Source organism: Triplophysa rosa, linkage group LG24, assembly GCF_024868665.1.
Source record: "Triplophysa rosa linkage group LG24, Trosa_1v2, whole genome shotgun sequence".
NCBI lineage: Eukaryota > Metazoa > Chordata > Actinopteri > Cypriniformes > Nemacheilidae > Triplophysa > Triplophysa rosa.
In genome coordinates, this window is record NC_079913.1 from 13,321,212 (window position 1) to 13,339,794 (window position 18,583).

General features: G+C 36.7%; 2 protein-coding genes across 2 annotated transcripts; one reads left to right on the forward strand and one right to left on the reverse strand.

The window, feature by feature from the left end:
• Positions 1-123: 123 nt before the first annotated feature.
• Positions 124-10,898, forward strand: scyl2 (SCY1 like pseudokinase 2). The gene is made up of 19 exons (XM_057324275.1): positions 124-256; positions 1,735-1,930; positions 2,058-2,215; positions 2,340-2,484; positions 2,741-2,890; positions 3,457-3,678; positions 4,046-4,162; positions 4,428-4,553; positions 5,407-5,583; positions 5,720-5,731; positions 6,972-7,094; positions 7,202-7,315; positions 7,412-7,544; positions 7,870-7,988; positions 8,491-8,591; positions 9,337-9,412; positions 9,517-9,606; positions 9,788-9,907; positions 10,025-10,898. Exons 2-19 carry the CDS (start codon positions 1,754-1,756, stop codon positions 10,622-10,624), a joined length of 2,760 nt encoding a protein of 919 aa, XP_057180258.1. The 5' UTR covers positions 124-256; positions 1,735-1,753; the 3' UTR covers positions 10,625-10,898.
• A 47-nt stretch (positions 10,899-10,945) lies between these two features.
• On the reverse strand, positions 10,946-17,141 carry si:ch211-244b2.3 (uncharacterized protein LOC557230 homolog). Its single transcript, XM_057324274.1, has 8 exons — positions 16,063-17,141; positions 15,858-15,945; positions 15,320-15,410; positions 15,108-15,213; positions 14,699-14,777; positions 14,474-14,537; positions 13,787-13,904; positions 10,946-13,695 (listed from the first exon to the last, which is right to left on the reverse strand). The coding sequence occupies exons 1-8, from the start codon at positions 16,085-16,087 to the stop codon at positions 13,634-13,636; spliced, it is 633 nt and encodes a 210-aa protein (XP_057180257.1). The 5' UTR covers positions 16,088-17,141; the 3' UTR covers positions 10,946-13,633.
• Between the last annotated feature and the right edge of the window lie 1,442 nt (positions 17,142-18,583).

Sequence of the window (18,583 nt, forward strand, 5' to 3'; positions counted from 1 at the left end):
TAATCTGTAAAAGTAAATGCGGTTTGTACATTCATATTTAAACTAGATTTGTTGGCTTTTATTTTAAAAACAAGGTCTTTTATCTTATTTGATATGTTGAATGTTTCGTACGTGTCCGGCTTCACACAGCGGAATCTCAGGTGTTCTGATGAACTGTCATGGAGGCTTTTAGCCGCCACCGCTACTGACGGTTATTTTACTGTCTTAGTGCTGATTTTATTCACTCGATCGTCCTGTCATCTCCTCTGGTGTAAAGGTAAGAATAAATCCTCCCTGTTAATCATTTTGATAACTCACCCTAAAGTTTTATTCTGTGTTTAATCATCAGTTGTCTGGAGTGACGCTTTACTCCAATAGCATTAGCTTGTTAGCCGAACTGCTGTCGTGTTTTATAATGTGATTGAGAATGTATTACTATGACGTTACTTTTACTTTTTGAAACTGCAATAATGATAATAGTTTGAGGTTTTATACCTTCGATGAACAATAATAGTATTTACATTCATAACGTTAGTTGTTAAACGTTAACTTACCATGGTTGTGTCTCAGAAACTAGTGATCTGCCTGTCTTGACAGCATCGGTTAGAAATCGTGGATTAAAAATACATTTTTGATGTGTTCTTGTTATTTGGCGCAATTGTTGTCGTTGAGAAGCGTTGGAGGTAAAACGATGATATATTGCTATTTTAAACGGCAGATGATTCGAAGTTTATTTGGTCTGTAATTAATAAATCATGATGGTCTGTTTATTCGATGTCAACGGATTGGATCACACCCGTCACACCTCTTATGTGCTCATTCATTGAATTGTTCCTACTGATTGTTCTTTCTTTCAACGTCACACTATTGCTTTATGACGCAAACTGTCACTCTGAAATCTATTTAATACTTACAAGTACGTGAAGTAATGAATGAAGCTGGACGTCAACATTATTATTTAAAAAAAATACATTGTTACTAATAATAATGATAACAATAAATAACGCCTATACGTTTGTCTAGTCCTGTCTGTTTAGTGCTTTATTTTTAATCACGTTAACTAATGATTAATGGTTTACAATACATTACTAGTTTATCTGACTAATACTGTTGGCTTCTATTGCTCAATATTACATTTGGTTTTGGTTTTGATTTCATAACATCATAAGTGTTTGTTATGATGTAGATTCAGCCACTACACCCTGCTTCTGACAGAAAAGATGATGATTTCTGATCTCTGCACCTGCAAACTCTTTGAGAGGTTGTCAGCATGAATTCATGGTTTATTTTGAGCAAACAACACTCGGTCCCTGATGTAAATTCCCAGTGACACATTTTCAGATACTCTTCCTCATATTTGAGTTTTCTTTTTTGCGTTGTCATGGCAGTCCTTATGTTTCTATAAGCACCTTGGTTGATACCTTTTGGTGTCAAAATGTAATATTGACTATATTGCTGTTGTAAAGCCTGTTAAGAACAGATCAATGCAGATTTATGAACAAACAAAAGTTTATTAGAACGCCATTTGTCTTATTGGTTTGATTTTTCAATCTTGGGATATAGCAAGCCATGTACAGAACAAAGTGAGAGACGGCAACGACCTAGAAATGACAAATTCAAGATTTCATTTTCAATGAATACAGAAACAACCCACAACATCTACATAACAGCACATGTTTTCAGAAACATAAAAGTGACAGATAAGCTTGTGAAGTGATGATGATGTAACTGAGGTGTTGTTTCTTCCTGTTGTAGGTTGACAGTCAGTGGAATCATGGAGTCCATGCTCAATAAACTAAAGAGCACCGTCACCAAGGTGACAGCTGACATGACCAGCGCCGTCATGGGTAACCCCGTCACACGGGAGTTTGAGGTGGGCCGACATATTGCCAGTGGGGGTCCTGGAATGAGCTGGAGGATCTACAATGGCACTAAAAAGTCCACTAAACAGGTGAACTATAGAACTTCTAGTAGAAATAGAACACAACACAACTCCGTTACTCATAATATGACACGTAACAATTAAAGATGCTGCACGGTTCCGAATTCCGATTCTACATTTCTTTTAATTCTCACAGGAAGTGGCAGTCTTTGTGTTCGATAAGAAGATCATTGATCGCTATCAGAAGTTTGAAAAGGATCAGATCGTTGATTCACTAAAGAAAGGAGTCCAGCAGCTGACCCGGTTGAGGCATCCGCGCCTACTCACGGTTCAGCATCCGCTAGAGGAGTCCAGGTCATCACCGTTCATACTCAATTAAATATTACACATTCATGTTTTATTAGTGGTTCAAATTGAATCATTTCCTGTGTCCAAGCTTTTGTCAGACTTTTGAGTTTCTTTGATTTTTCATCTCTAGAGACTGTCTAGCATTCTGCACAGAGCCTGTGTTCGCCAGTCTAGCTAATGTGCTCGGCCAGTGGGACAACCTCCCCAGTCCTGTTCCCACAGACATCAAAGAATACAAGCTCTATGATGTAGAGACCAAATACGGCTTACTGCAGGTGAGACCGTAGTGCATTAATGATGAAAAAAGTAAATTTATGTTGTGCGTGAATTAAATACAAACTATTTAGCATCATTAAAGGAATGTTATTGGTTCTATACACGCCATGCATGTAGTTTAGACTGTAAGTGAAGGTGATTGAAATAGTAACGGGATGGTCATGTGATCACGTTTGCCCTTATGAGACAACGCACTATATGTAAAATGTCAAATAAAAGGCTTTTATTAATGAATTATCCATTCTCTTTCTCCAGATCTCGGAGGGTTTGTCATTTCTTCACAGTGGGGTGAAAATGGTTCATGGTAACCTGTGTGCAGAAAACGTCATCTTGAATAAAAGTGGAGCTTGGAAGATCATGGGCTTTGACTTCAGTATTTCCTCTAGTAATCCCTGTGATGCAGAGGTTCGAAACTGGAATTAAAGGGGCAGTTGACCCAAAAATAAGAATTCTGTCATCATTTACTAAATCCAAATCTGTATACATTTCTTTGTTCTGATGAACACAGAGAAACTTACTTGGAAGAATGCTTGTAAACAGTTTTTGACTATTATTGACTACCATAGTAGAAAAAATGACAATGGTAGTCAAAAGTGCCCCAGAACGGTTTGCTTTCCATCATTCTTCAAAATATCTTCTTTTGTGTTCAACAGAACAAAGAAATTAACAAAGTCATTTTTTCTTCTATGGTAGCCAATGGTGACCAAGAACTGCTTGGTTACAAGCATTCTTCCAAATATCTTTCTCTGTGTTCATTAGAACAAATAATGTTTTACCGATTTGGAACAACTTGAGAGTGAGTAAATGATGACAGAATTTTCATTTTGGGGTGAACTGTTCCTTTAATGAAGCAAAGAACACTTACAAAATACAAACAAGTCAACATTGCAACCTACAAAACTAATGAGAGCTAATACATTTTTTTAACACTGTTGAAGTACTGTTTTTTTGTAATTGTTTTTCCTGTTTAGCCAAAGTATGTGTGTAAAGAGTGGGACCCCAATCTACCGCCCCTCTGCCTGCCTAACCCAGAGTATGTCGCCCCAGAATACATTCTGTCCGTCAGCTGTGATGCGGTCTCTGACATGTACTCGCTGGGTGTGTTGATCCACGCTGTGTTTAACGAAGGCAAACCCGTCTTTAAAGTCAACAAGCAGGACATATATAAGAGCTTTAGTCGACAACTCGACCAGGTGAGATGATAACATGTGATGTACGTTACATGGGCAATGTTTGTGTCTCTTCTAGTTGTCGGGTTTAGCTGGGCCGACAGCTTTGCTAAGGCATGACTCAATTTTGACATCATTTATGTACCTTCATGTTTTTCCAAACCTGTATGTGACTCTTTCTTCTGTGGAACACAAAAGAAGATATTTTGAGAAATGTCTCAGTGGTTTTGTCCCCATGCATTGAAGACCATGGGGCCAATGTTGTTGGGCCAGCATTTTTCAAAATATCTTCTTTTGTGTTCTGCAGAAGAAAGAAAGTCATACAAGTTTGCAATGACACGAGGGTGAGTAAATGATGAAAGAGCATCTTTCGTTTCATTGTGTTATGTAGTTGAGTCATCTGAGCCCTGGAGTGTTAAATCAGATCCCAGAAGAGGTCAGAGAACATGTGAAGATGTTGCTCAGTGTCACACCTAACGTGCGTCCAGATGCAGACCAGATGACAAAGGTCAGATCTCTCACATTTTCTTCTGTTCTGCACTTTTTACACTTTTGCTTAAAATATGTTTTTTATTAAAGTATTCACATTGATCAATTAAAAATGAGTAAATGTGACAAAAGCATTCTCAATATTAATTACTAAGCATTATTTGTAGACTCGATATTTTTGTATATAAATGCCTAATTTAATTAATTTTTACTATGCTGAAATAAACATGTTGTGTTCATAATGATGACCATGTCTCTGAGATGAAATAGATGTGTGTGTTCAGATTCCCTTCTTTGATGATGTCGGAGCGATGACACTGCAGTACTTCGACTCGCTTTTCCAGCGGGACAACTTGCAGAAATCTCAGTTCTACAAAGGCCTCCCCAAAGTTTTGCCCAAGCTCCCTAAGGCAAGAACACACAGACATTTAGGACGAAAATGCAACCGAGCTGCAGGCAGGGCTGGACTGGGAAGAAAAATCGGCCCTGGCATTTTTTGGCCCACATCGACCTTCCACCATTTCTGTCGACCCCTGGGGTGCAGGGTTAAGTCTGTCGATGGGGGGGGGGCATGCATACGTGTCTATTGCTTCCGTGTAGCGTGGATTCGCATTTATAATACGTCAGTCTGAGCAGCCAAAGCGTCCGTTCCGGCCCCAAACGATAGCGGCCCACCGGGAAAACGCCAGATGGCCAGACCGCCCCTGGCTGCAGGAACGTTCAACTGAACACTCATTCACATGCTAGATAAGAAAGCATCTCTAAAACTTAACATTAACATTTGTTGTGGTGACTTTTGTACTTTTCATCATCAGAGAACGTTAAAATCTAGTTGTTTAATTTTTTCACAACCATATGGCTTTGGTTATATCATCAGGAAGAAAAGTAAAGTCATTTTATAGGTTTTTGAGAACGACATGACGTTTTTTTCCAAAATGTGCATTGAGTTGTGCACAATATGCCCAGTAACATTAGCCAGGTTTCCATTACCCTTCAAAATGTGCAAATGGAAACACAGTCATTCCGCGATGTTGTTTTAATCAACATTTAGTAAACATCTCTTAAATTTTGCGCAAATCTGTAATGGAAACCTGGCTATTGATTACTTATTTATTATTTCTTAAGTTAATGTTTGTGATGTACATGCAGTAAATATGGATCTGTGAGTCCTGTGATATTTAATGTCTATGTGTTCGTGTGTTTATTTGTAAGAGTAGTGTGTTTGTGAATATAAGCTTGAAGCTGTTTTTCTTCTCACCTCAGCGAGTGGTCATCTATCGTATTCTCCCGGCTCTCATGTCGGAGTTTGTGAATCCAGATATGGTTCCATTTGTACTCCCAAACGTATTACTCATTGCTGAGGAGTGCACTAAAGAGGAATACGTCCGTCTTGTTCTCCCAGACCTCACCCCGGTGTTCAAACAGCAGGAGCCTGTACAGGTACACATGTGGTGGAGTTTTATTCTCTAGGCTCTTTAATGGTGAACTTTCTAGGAAATGTACTAACCTGACCAATAACCACTCAACCTTCAAATGCCTGTCTACCTTTTTACTACTACTTCTCTCATGCTGTCAGGCCAGCAATATGGTGAGTGACTTAAAATGTTTGATTTGTCCTTGTGGTAGTTGTCAATACACTGATCCACTTGTGTTGTTTGATTCCCTTACTCTCTCATTCATCCATCCATCCATCCATCCATCCATCAATCTATCCATTCGCTTGAGTCATCATTTAGACCAAACAGTGCTGCTACTTACAATGTATAACAGAGCTAAAGGTCTAGTGAAAGTGTTCGTTTTCAACAAAATTAACAAACAAAGCATGGCATGCCATTTTAATTTATTCGTATACATTAATACATACCACTACATAGTAATAATATACATATATTTCAGTTAGTTTCGAGAAGAAAACAGAAACTTCCATGAGCATTTTTGAGAGATGGCACAACACAATCTGACGGGAATTCGTAACTGTTTTACGAGGTGGCCGTTTGTTTGAATTCGTACGATCGCATTTGTACGTTTTAATACGATTTGCTTTCGTGCCAGTGATGTTAAGTTTAGGTGTGGGTTTAGGGGAGGGGCTTAATTACAGCTTTTTTGTAATAATCGTAAGTTTTTTTACGATTTCCATCGTACAAATTCATATGAATTAGCCACCTTGTAAAATAGTTGCGAATTCCCGTGAGATCTGGTTGGAAAGAGGCTGTTCAAAGAATATGGATGTTCATAATCAGATTAATAGTTGGTAAATTTAATTTAATTCTGCGTCATTGTTTTTGCTTCAAAAGTGTAAATTTTGGACACATATTAAAACATCTTAAAGGAATAGTTCACCCAAAAATGGAATTCTCTCATAATTTACTCATGACTTCCTTTCTTTATGACTTCCTTTCTCAGCTGCAATGCCATGGTTTTATGTCCTTATACTCAACATAAAGGGGTTAATAGATGTCTTCTGAAGAAAAATGTTTGGAACTACTAATAGTCTCTATTCATATTTTAATACTATTAATATTTCAAGCTTATTTAGCCACAAATTAAAGTAAAAACAAGTGCTAAATTTTTATGTCGACCCACTGATAGCTTCTTAGTGGTTGTTGCATGTCTTGTGACTAGTGGTGATTCATTTATTAGACACCACCTTTATTTTAAAGAGTTAAAAGGAAAATTAGAGTTTGCGTTGTTGTAAGTCATCAGTATCGGCCACATTAATCTTTGACTTAGTGATTATTATTATTAACGGCTCTGAAATTCCAGTTGGGTGCATTCTAAAAGTAAAATATATCCACTAATTATATGCACTTTTTTTCTCTCCTATCCAGATCCTGTTGATATTCCTACAAAAGATGGACCTACTCTTGACCAAAACGCCTCCTGAGGACATCAAGAACAGTGTGCTGCCTATGGTGTACAGAGCAGTAGAGGCACCGTCTAAACAAATACAGGTGACCACTTGAAATGGTCTTGAAATGGCCATTTTAATAGATGGTCAAAATACTGTTTATTGCAGTATATCAAACATTTTGGAAATGTTTTGTTTTTTTCTAAATAGGAACTCTGTCTTAATATCATTCCCACGTTTGCCAACCTGATCGAGTATCCCTCTATGAAGAACGCACTTATCCCTCGTATCAAATCTACCTGTTTACAGACATCCTCACTAGCGGTTTGTGTCGTTGCTCTCTTCTATTATGTATGTACTGCATGGATTGTGAAGATTTTTTTTTTTTTCATTTTGTCCTGTGGTTTTGTTTTTTTCCAGGTGAGGGTGAACTCTTTGGTGTGCCTAGGCAAGATTCTGGAATACCTTGACAAATGGTACGTCATTGATGAAATTCTACCATTCCTGCAACAAATTCCATCCAGGGAACCAGCTGTGCTTATGGGAGTTCTGGGTAATTTATTTTTCACATTTTTATTATTTAATATTTAATCATTTTTGATATAAATTTGTATAAATAAATCCTGTAATTACTCATGATAATATACGATTTGCAACATCTCATTGATTGTGTAGTATATTTCAGTCCGTATGTATGCATTTAACTCTTTGATTTTTTTAATATCATTATACTGTAAATTAAAGTCAATTAAATTTAGTTAGCGAAACAATTCTAACTATTATGACAGTCTATTATGCTTTTATGCACGGGAGTGATTATTTGACTAGAAATTAAAGCGTTCATTAATCTTGTAAAATCTTTTATTGGTTTTCTTCAGGCATCTACAAGTGCACTTTCACTCATAAGAAACTAGGCATCCCAAAGGAGCACCTGGCTGCGAAGAGTTTACCTCATTTGGTGTCAATCAGTATTGATAACAACCTTAACCTGAACCAGGTGAACACACACACAAACTGTCACACTTAAAGGGACAGTTCACCCAAAAATTTAATTGAAAAGTCATCATTTACTCACCCTCAAGTTGTTCCAAACCTGTGTAAATTTCTTTGTTCTGCTGAACACAAAGAAAGATATTTGGAAGACTGTTTGTAACCAAACAGATCTGGGGCACTATAGACTTCCATTGTAGGGAAAAACCTACTATGGTGGTTAATAGTGCCCCAGAACGGTTTAGTTTCCCACATTCTTCAAAATATCCTTTTTTGTGTTCAACAGAACAATGACATTTCGCAGGTTTGGAACAACTTGAGGGTGAGTAAATGGTGCCCGAATTATCAATTTTAGGTGAACTGCCCCTTTAAGATCACACACTCGGTATTCACCTTTTGAATCTTGTGCATACAACATTAATTCAGTGTCACTTCAGTTTTGTAAGTTGAGTGTGTACAGGTAACACATGCAATTGTAAACAGTTATTTTTGTCTCTGGTGTGTTTCAGTTCAGTTCTTTCATGTCTGTGATCAAGGACATGTTGAGTCGCATGGAGGCGGAGCATAAGACCAAACTAGAGCAGCTGCATGTCATGCAGGAGCAGCACAGGTGCCACTTTAGTTTCTTTTTCTCATCATCCTCCCTTATTGTCAACTTAATTCTTCATAAAATGCCATTAGGAATCTTGACAAAAATTTAATAGAGCAGTGTAAGCCAGTGTGACAGAATAAAAAGTCAACCACAACCGATTTTTCTGTTGTAAATAAGGGGGCGTGGCTGAATCACATTAGACTGAGTCTGACATGGCTAACAATAAATAAACTGTTCAGGATGACCCACCAATGAATCCTGAGCAGGGGGGGCTTATTACTATAAGAGGAGTGACATCTATGGTGTGGGTGTGGTTTGAATTTCTGATTGTAGATTACGTTTTAATGCTCTGATAAAATTTAGCTGGCTATTCTGAAAAAGTAAAGTACAATAGTAAAGAAAAAATCCTTTCAGTTTTTGGGTGAACTACTTTATATGGGTGGTCTTTGGTGTATTGGACTGATTTCCCAGCTATGCTAAAAGCAAGCCAGCAGATTTTTTTTACAAAAAAAAATTCAACTTCTAATATTGACCTTATCAATAAAATAAATGGACGATATCTCAGAAATATATGGATGTAACTACCTGCATTCACAACTAACCAACCTGTTGATGGCACTGTTCATTTGGTGGCGTTTTGATGACATCACAACAGCCCGCAGGAAGCTTTTATACAATTATAGGTTTGACATAAGCAGTTTTTGGTCAGAAACAATCCAAAGAAATTATAGTCGACTTGTAACAAGTATTGCATCCATCTCAGGAGTTTAAACATTAACCAGATGAACCAATCAGAGGAGACGAAGAGCACCCCCAGTCCAGCCACTCAAGTCAGAGATGTGAGTAACTACATCAACTGTAATACCCATACCAACCAGCAGTTTGTACATGTGCCCTGATGGTGTTACGAAACTAAAGTGACTGAAATTGGGTTTTCTGGTAGATTGATGAAATCTTCAGTGGTAGTTCAGGAAGTGCAGGTGTGAACTGTAAAGAGAACGGTTCCTCATCAGCTGCTTCTCAACCCTCAAGAGTAAGTTCATAACTACATAGTAATATCTTTGTATTCATATGATTTTTTGTTTTGTTTTAAGATTGTGCTGCTTTCTTTTACCTACTTGTTTATTCTACAATGGAACTTATGTGATGGAAGACTTATTTAGCCCACCTGGTTTTCCCCTTGGGTACAAACTGATGTTTGCCGTTTAATCCAGGTGTCTCTTACCCTGGAGGAAAAGCAACGTTTAGCTAAAGAACAGGAACAGGCGGCCAAACTGAGAAGCCAGCAGCCATTGGCTCCACAGAGTGTGAAACCAGCAACAACAACAACACCGGTAACACCTGCAGTAGATGCAAAAAATACCCATTTTTATTCCATAAAACTACCAGAATAACGTTTCTGGCCACATTTAATATTCACTTGTGAACTGAGAAATATTCTTTACGTTTAGGCAAAGGATCTCACCAGTAGTCTTCTGAACAGCATGACATCTCTAAACAACTTCTCGTTGAACTCTGGGCCCAGAGGCACCATCTCCTCTGCCTTCCCATCTGGACCCAGCATGGGTGGAATGGGCGCCATGGGCCCCGTCAGCAACGGCTTCAACACGCCCATGGGATTCCAGACAGGCGGCATGGGAATAGGCATGAGACCCACCACTCCAGCTCTCTACGGGGGCATGGCAACCACCACCAGCACTCCAAACTTCAGTGCCCTCACCCAGAACCAAAACCAGCCAGGCAAACCCACAAACATGTCCGCCTTAGACTCCCTCTTCACACAAAACAAACCCAAAGTAAGCATGAACCAAATGGCCCCCAAACCGGCCCCAGGAACCACTGCGCCTTCCCCATGGCTCAACCAGTTTGGTATGGGCCAACCTTCCCAGACTGCGCCCGTGCAAGTGGCCCCAATGGGAATGCAAGGTGGATTTGGGGCGCAGGCCAATCCTTTTTTCAACCCACAGAACTTCTCGCAGCCTGTGGCTGCTCCCGCAATGATGAAACAAAGTGCTCCAGTCAACAACGATCTCAAAGACCTCTTCGGATAGACCTTGTGACTTGTGTTGCCTTTTAAATGCGAAACAACATCAGCAGCGAAGTTGACAGTCAACACTTGGTGTGAAGGTGGAACGTTGTATACTACGTGAAAGACGTTGTTTAAAATGGTTTTCTGGTTTATTTCGTCTTTTTTAGCTCTTATCATTGCAAACAGTCTACTTATCTCAAAATAGCCGGACAAACCATCATGTTTCTTAAAGGGATAGTTCACCCAAAAATGACAAGTCTGTCATCATTTACTCACCCTCAGGTTGTTCCAAATCTGTACAAAGTTCTTTGTTGTGCTGAACACAAAGGAAGATATTTGGAAGAATGTCAGTATCCAACAGATCTCATCCCCCATTTACTGCCATGGTAGGGAAAATAAACACAATGGGAGTCAATGAGGGATGAGATCTGTTTAGTTACCGACATTCTTACAAATATCTTCCTTTGTGTTTAGCAGAACAAAGACATGTATACAGGTTTAGAACAATCTGAGGGCGAGTAAATGATGGCAGAATTTTCATTTTTCGGTGAACTATCCCTTTAAGAAGCGAGACGTTTGGGCTCTTCTGTCGATAGTTGCTTTAGTCAGTGGAAGATTTGTATTCACACGGTCGGTCATCTTAACCTTTAGAAAGAAAAATAAATCAAAGCTTAAAAGAGAAGGCCAATTTTAGATGGTAGCGTCAAACTCGAGCACTTTTGGTTTCATTTCGTTTTTGCTGGAGTGTCACGTTTACCCCTCGCCAGAATGAACCAACTTCCAAGCTGTTTTTGCTGAAAGTCTCTCAGTTTTTCTCCCAACTCTGAGCTAAAAGTGACAAGCGACAGATCTGTAATGTATTCTTTGTGTATATACCGTAACCGGTGATATTGTTTGAGTTTCATACTGATATATACTTTGATACACTGAGGAGAAGTCTCAAAATGAGGACACTGGCATATTGTAGTTGCACTAAATGTAATCGAGCTGGAAACTGTAGGGTTTGTCGTGTTGGGATGTTGTCAGTTCTTTCAAAAGAGTTTGTGCTTCATTAGCCAGTAATGGCGGATGTTGAACAGAATTCACGAGCTTCATTTATGAAACATGAGTGGAACAAATTCGTAAAACCATTCCTGGATGAAATAATGATTGTATATAATTTTTCTTAAAGCAAAAGCTGTTTTCATGACTTTTATGATGTTTTTGTAATTACAATGAAGTATACCACTTCAGATTCTCATTGCTATAATGTAACAATGGAAGTCATAATATCTGCATACAATACAATGATACTTGCAACTGAACCTATTGAACTGTTGCAAGTATCATTTTGCATTACAGTAATGTAAAAATAATTCTTAAACGGATAGTTCACCCAAAAATTATTTTTCTGCAGAACACAAAAGAAGATATTTTGAAGGCCGTTGGTTACCAAACAACATTGGCCCCTATTGACTTCCAATGTATGGACACAAAACCACCGTGACATCTCTCAATTTATCTCCTTTTGTGTTCCAGAAGAGTCATATACAGGTTTTGAACGACATGTGTATTGAATTGAAATATGCAGAAGTACAAATGGCTTTACAAGTACACAAAGTGGCTGTGCTCCTTTATCATAAAAAAGGCTTGATGTGTTTGTCTGCTTTCTACTGTTACTTCCTTCCCAGTGTTCCCAGTTATATATTCCGTAATGTTGTGTTTTATGGAAAGTTACTGATCAAACAGTGGCGCCACATTCAGTCTCTTGTTTTGTATGTTAGCGTTTGCACCTCTGAAGTTTTCTGTTGAGGAGATCAGTCTGGTGACCAATTGAATATATTCCATATCATGACCAAATGGATAGCTGCGACACGGCAGGTCTCCAAAATGCGGATTTCTACGACCACATGAATGATGTGTACAGTATATGAAGGTGAACTGCCACTTACCGTTTTTTAAAAACTGTTGTAAGCGAATCATTTTCATGAAGAGGATGTTTAATATCCAGATAGGTTTTATTTAAAGGGAACACTTTTCCTGGTCTTATGAATAAGAGGCCTTATGTTGAGAGTTGTGCAATAAGAGGTCTATGATGGAGATTGTAAAAAATGACTAACTGTATGAGTGTTGCACTACATGCAGTTATTGTAGGTTAAAATGATAATGTGGGATTGTTTTAATTTAAAAAATGTGAACTAGATTGTTGGTAAGATGGTGATTTTTGCAATCAAATAAATTTATTATTTCAAGGGTAACACTTGCCTTCATACATAACTTCTTTGTGTTAAAATTTTGTGTTGTAGTGTATCATATGACAGTTCTCAAACCTTTTCCTTGTAAGGCCCCATTTGTGTAGAATGCATCAGTTTTGCAGCCCCCAAATAAGACTTTCAAACACATATTCAGTTATACAATGCTGAAACATCAAATTTCTATATTTCATAAAATGCCACAAAATCCGTGGCCCTCTGGATCCATACCCAGTTTGAAAACACTGTTTACAGAAGTAGTACAAATTTGTATCCAATTATTTTACTAATACAATACATCCACCGCCATCACCATCAAATAAATGTCACAGTCTTTCAAAATGATTTTATTTATTTATAACAAATATATATACCCTGTTAAGCCTATTATTTTCCACATCATCATTTTTTATGAAACAAATAGTGGAAAAAAACTCCCCCATGGCTTATTGTGACCGCATAAATATTTCTGTGATATATATCACATATCTTGACATATAATTAATTACTTATAATTTGGAATTATTTATAAAATGCATTTTGAGTTAAACAAATCCACCATAAGGAATAGCAATTGGCACACTCAGTTATTTAGATAATGCACTTGAAAAAAGTTTATACTTTATACACAGCTATCAACAATCCAGCATAAAGGATCAGAGATATCTGTTTTATAATGCTGAAAAAACATAGTGCATCGGGGCAGTAGAGGTTGAGAATGGCTATAAGGCAGTTGTCTACCTGAGAAATGCACATAAAAATGTAAGTAAACAGTAATAATTAAGAACTGGCAGGTGAGGTCACTGCTCAATGCGACGTACAGATCTTCTGGTGTTAGTGGACAGATTTGTCTGGGTCATGTCTGCAGAAAAATGCAAATATGAAAATAACGGATCACTAAACACAAGCCATCAGATTTCTATAATAAATATAATTATTTTATGTCTACGCACCTGAGAAGTTAAGCTCATAGTTGAATCTGCCCGCCCTGAAGCTCATTTTGACGGTATCCAACTGGTACTGAGCCTCGATATCTTGACTAGATACACTGCAATGACCCCGAGAACCACCCTACACAAAGTCCATTAGATTTATGAAACACACTGGTTCGAGTTCAGCATGTGTTTTCCCATAAATTATAACAATCGATGTTATAAAAGGATTAGAAAAAGACAGAAATTTGTAATTCATTTCTATATATTTTCTCACATTTCTTACAGTATTCTTTTATTTTATCGACCACAGGAAAGATTGAATTTCTCGGAATGCTCTAAAGTATTATATAATCAATATTGTTCTAATTTTTAAGTTCTATTCAAATGTAGACATTGTAGTATTTTATTAAATTATATGAAAACAACGTGGAGAACATTTTGTGTTGTGCTGTGTGAAATTTAAATGTCTTTTTTAGGAAAATTAGCTTAATAGCTTATTAGCTAATTCAATTTAAAAAGCCATTAAGCTTAGTTAAGCTAATTCAATTGAAACTGCATTTCCTGAAATGCAAGCAAATGATTAAAACTTTTTTATAGGTATTATGCAAAATTGCATTCTGTATGTTTGATTACAATTTTAACATATTAGTATCTGCACATAGTCTTATGTTTTGTTATCAAAACGTAAAAAAAAAAAACATTTACTTTACTATAATTCTTCCAGTTGCCGTCCATGTCTTTGAACTGCCAGCAAGCTTGTGAGAATTGACTGTGATATAAAACAAATTATGGTAGAAGTGTAATGCATTTGCATTTAAATTTACAACACATTTTATAAATATTTGTAAAGAAACAATCATGGTCCATTCTATGATGATTTTATGATACTGGTAATACTGGAAATGTTCGTTTTTATTACTAGATTCATACCTGTTTGTTTGCTGGGCTTCACACGCTATTCTCCTCACGTGTCTTTTTGTACCATATTTCTTATTCACTTGATGCATTCCTGTAGATAAAAGTGACAGCTATAACACAATATTTTATACACATTTTCATTATTCCTGTAAAACCTAGCTAACCAACTAAATTACACTTACATAAAATTGGATTTGAAATAAAAAAAGCCTTTTTATTTTAAATAACTGTACCCCCTTACATTATAAAATGTTTTAAATGGTAATATATTGTATAATAATATATTCTAATAATTTTGGTAGATTTATTGTAAAAGGCCTCATCATGTGATTGTCTTCATGTTGGTAGTATCATCATTTTTATAATACAAAGCACTGTGTATAGTGGTACTGTATTTGTTTACAGTATAACAAAATCTTACCACTAAAATCAAGTGTATAAATTTGTCGGCCAGCAGTGAATGAAACCTGGGACTGAGGATTAAGCTGATACAATCTCTCCACTTCTGGACTATCCAGTGAACATCCCTGTGCACACAGTGTAGTCCATTAAACTGTGAGACTGAACATTTCAGCTGCTGCATTAGATGTGATAACACTTTGTTAGGTTGAAGACACACAAATGGAGACTCACTGGTTTCTGATACTCAGTCCAGATGCCTTCATCGCCCATAAACTCCCAGATGCATTCAGTAGATGAATTTGTTGGGGTCACAGAGAGAGAACTGCATGTGATACAACATGTGATACAAGATCATTCAAAGAATCACTGTCATGTGAATTTACATAATTTTGGTTTTAAGAAAAGATTTCAACAACTAACTTTAGGTTGACATCGTGAGTAGTCAAAAATATTGCAGTGCAACTTTTACATCTGCGGTCACATTAAATTTCTGCAAGAATGCATTTTACAAACTACCATCCATATATTATCCTAAACCGCTTATACAAATACTTTACAGAGAGAAACTCTAAAAAGGCTCAACATTATGGTGCTGTAAGCATTTATGATAGAAAATGTATGTATGGTTTTCAAACTATTAACAGAGAGATATTTTCAGCATGTTTCATGAATCTAGTCCATTGTCCCTGAGCTTATAAAAAATGCTTTTACTGTATAAATAATAAATGGGTTATTTTTAGTGAAATGAATAATGTTATGTTTTTCATACCTGCTGTTGACTGTTACTATTGAGTTGAATTTCGGCCGCCTTCTAACTTTTCTGTTCATGTGTGTGGACAGGTTGGTTTGAGTCATGGCTTAAGTTTTCAGAAAACAGAAATCGAAAAACTGCATTTATTTGTCAAGAAAACAAATGAACAAAGTTATTGTCAAGCAAGTCAAGAAAGACATTTTTTTCAGAGGTGATGCATTACCAGTGAAGTCCACGATGTAAGTCATGCGACCTGCAGTAAACTGGACCGAGCCGTTTGGGTTTTGGTTGTACTGGTGCTCTATATAATCGCTTGTAATTGAGGATTTGTTTCCACCTGACCCCTTTATGAATTTGATAGAGTAAGCGAAAGAAAAAGATCAAAATAGTTACTATGTTACCCTATCAGATTCAGGATAAAGAGAAAAGCCAGGTCAAAAAAATTCAAAAACATGAACAAAAAAACCCCTAATTGGGTAACACTTAAGGTCTCAATCGTAACATTATTTAATGAGCAAACATGAACTATCAAAGAGAGCATATTGTAATAACATATATCCTAATATAATTGTTTACTGGTTGCACGTGTTCATTGTGCATTAACTTAAAGTTGAAGGTTACGAGAAAAAATTTAAATATGTAGTGGAAATGTGGAAATGACCTAACAATTCTTGCTTTTTTAGTTTGTGTTAACTAATGTAATTAACTGACGTTAACAAATGCAACCTTATTGTAAAGTGTAAAAAGTCAAATAAAAACCAAGATCAAAAGTTGCATTAGTTTTGACACATCACTTCATGGCCTTGAGAAATGTAACAATGTTAAACATTTTTAAAATATATCTAGCTCTAAATACTGAAATGTAAACTAAAATAAATATAAAATACTCTGAATAAACTAAAAACTACAGTATCTCTAATACCAAAAAGGTTTTTCCAGCCCAGTCTGAATGAGAGATGAACTTTAAACCCCCTTCCCACAGCTATTTATTCAATGCACTGCCATAAACACACACCTGTACAAACTATTACTCTGTACACACTGTAAAGACACGAAACCTGTGTGACAATAATAGAAATGTGACAACATGACCTGACCCTTATGAAATTCCCTTGATTTGAGAACACAATGCAACAGTGTTGATTCTAGACTGAATGCATAGTGTGTTTTGAACAGAGTAAAATTTAATAGTTTGGATTTTCCAAAATTAGTCTTGGACTATTAAAATAATGAAAATAAAATAATATTTTGGACCAAATAAAACCTATAGTTAATGGGATATAACTGTCTGCATATTTGTACGTTTCAATTTCATGCTTCCTTATTTATTGTTTTTATTTTTATTTACTGTAATTTGTTGGACTTATTTGCTAAACACGGTATATGTTGGACCTTTTTACCTGTTATGAATATATTATATATAATAAGTTACATACACAAGTATTTGACCAACTACATGGTATTGTGTAATTTCTGGGCACATATACATGTTTTTACAAGTATTGAGCACTTATTTTTCACCACAGTTATAAATGCACTTGATAAAATACCTAAAAAGTATTGAGAAGTATTCATAGGAACATTAGTACATAGATGGGTTGATCTGAAATCATAGTCAATAAGAATAATTACATATAAGTAGGTTTATGATGATAATTTGATTATTTGAAGAAGAATTGATGATTTAATGACACAATCTGTACCTGTAACCAATGATTGTTCATATAAATGCACTTAATGTCACTTTATGAATGTTTAAAGCACATTTGAGCACAATGTAACAAAGTAAAATCCAGTGATGTTTTTAGAGGCCTAGAGTTTGAAGCCTGTTGTGTTCTCTCTAAAATCTGGGGATTTTCCACTGTTTACAAGTAACCATGATTACGCACGTACGCCACGCCGTCTCGTATGGAGACCATGGCTTGTTTGGTGGTCTCGTGTAGTAACCATTGTATGCAAATTATTTTAAAAATGATGTAATAACCAGCGTACCACCATTAGATACGTACCTTGTTACCTGGGACTTATTGGTGGCAGACAATTAACAATTGGTTAATAAAAATAAGAGATAACAGGAAAATACCTGATTGGTTTTAGAACCTGGGACTTATTGGTGGCAGACAATTAACAATTGGTTAATAAAAATAAGAGATAACAGGAAAATACCTGATTGGTTTTGGAGAGGACCACCTTTCAGAAGTTTTACTATAACTGTAGACTGAAAACACTTGGTTTTTAGATGACTTTGAACATCTCACTTTGTTTGGCTCGAGCAAATAAAGTTAACTCCTCAACATCCGGACCTTCTCTGAGAGATTTTTTGAACTACAAGACTGAAATTTTTCCACAACATTATGTGGAAGCAGGGTTATCCCCGCATTTTACCCGGGGTTATATAACCCTGTTCCAAAGCAGGGTTAGCCCCGCTTTTGCAGGGATAATCCAGCATTGTGGTGCAGATTGTGTGCAGTGTGAACAAAGCAGGGGTAAAATGATACAACCAAATGCTTAGCAACGGACAGCCAATAACAGCTGAACAGTGCTTACCTCACATCACAAGTTGTGCACAGTCACATGCTGTGTCTGAAACCGTTCCCTTATTCACTCCTGCACTATTCCCTATACAGTCCACTATATGGGAAAGATGTGTATCAAAATGAGTGAAAATGACACTGACGTGTATAGCCTGCGTCATTCGTCATAAACATACACAGGGCTTGACATTAACGCTTGTCCGGGACAAG

Excerpts from the sequence above, each read along its gene's own strand:
- scyl2 (XM_057324275.1), top strand. The coding sequence starts at position 1,754 with ATGGAGTCCATGCTCAATAAACTAAAGAGCACCGTCACCAAGGTGACA. Across the intron at positions 4,554-5,406 it reads TTTTGCCCAAGCTCCCTAAG|CGAGTGGTCATCTATCGTAT; the intron begins GCAAGAACACAC and ends TTCTCACCTCAG. Across the intron at positions 7,095-7,201 it reads CACCGTCTAAACAAATACAG|GAACTCTGTCTTAATATCAT; the intron begins GTGACCACTTGA and ends TTTTCTAAATAG.
- si:ch211-244b2.3 (XM_057324274.1), bottom strand. The coding sequence starts at position 16,087 with ATGACTTACATCGTGGACTTCACTG. Across the intron at positions 15,946-16,062 it reads TTACATCGTGGACTTCACTG|CCATGACTCAAACCAACCTG; the intron begins GTAATGCATCAC and ends TGAAAACTTAAG. Across the intron at positions 13,905-14,473 it reads ACTGGAAGAATTATAGTAAA|GGTGGTTCTCGGGGTCATTG; the intron begins GTAAATGTTTTT and ends GACTTTGTGTAG.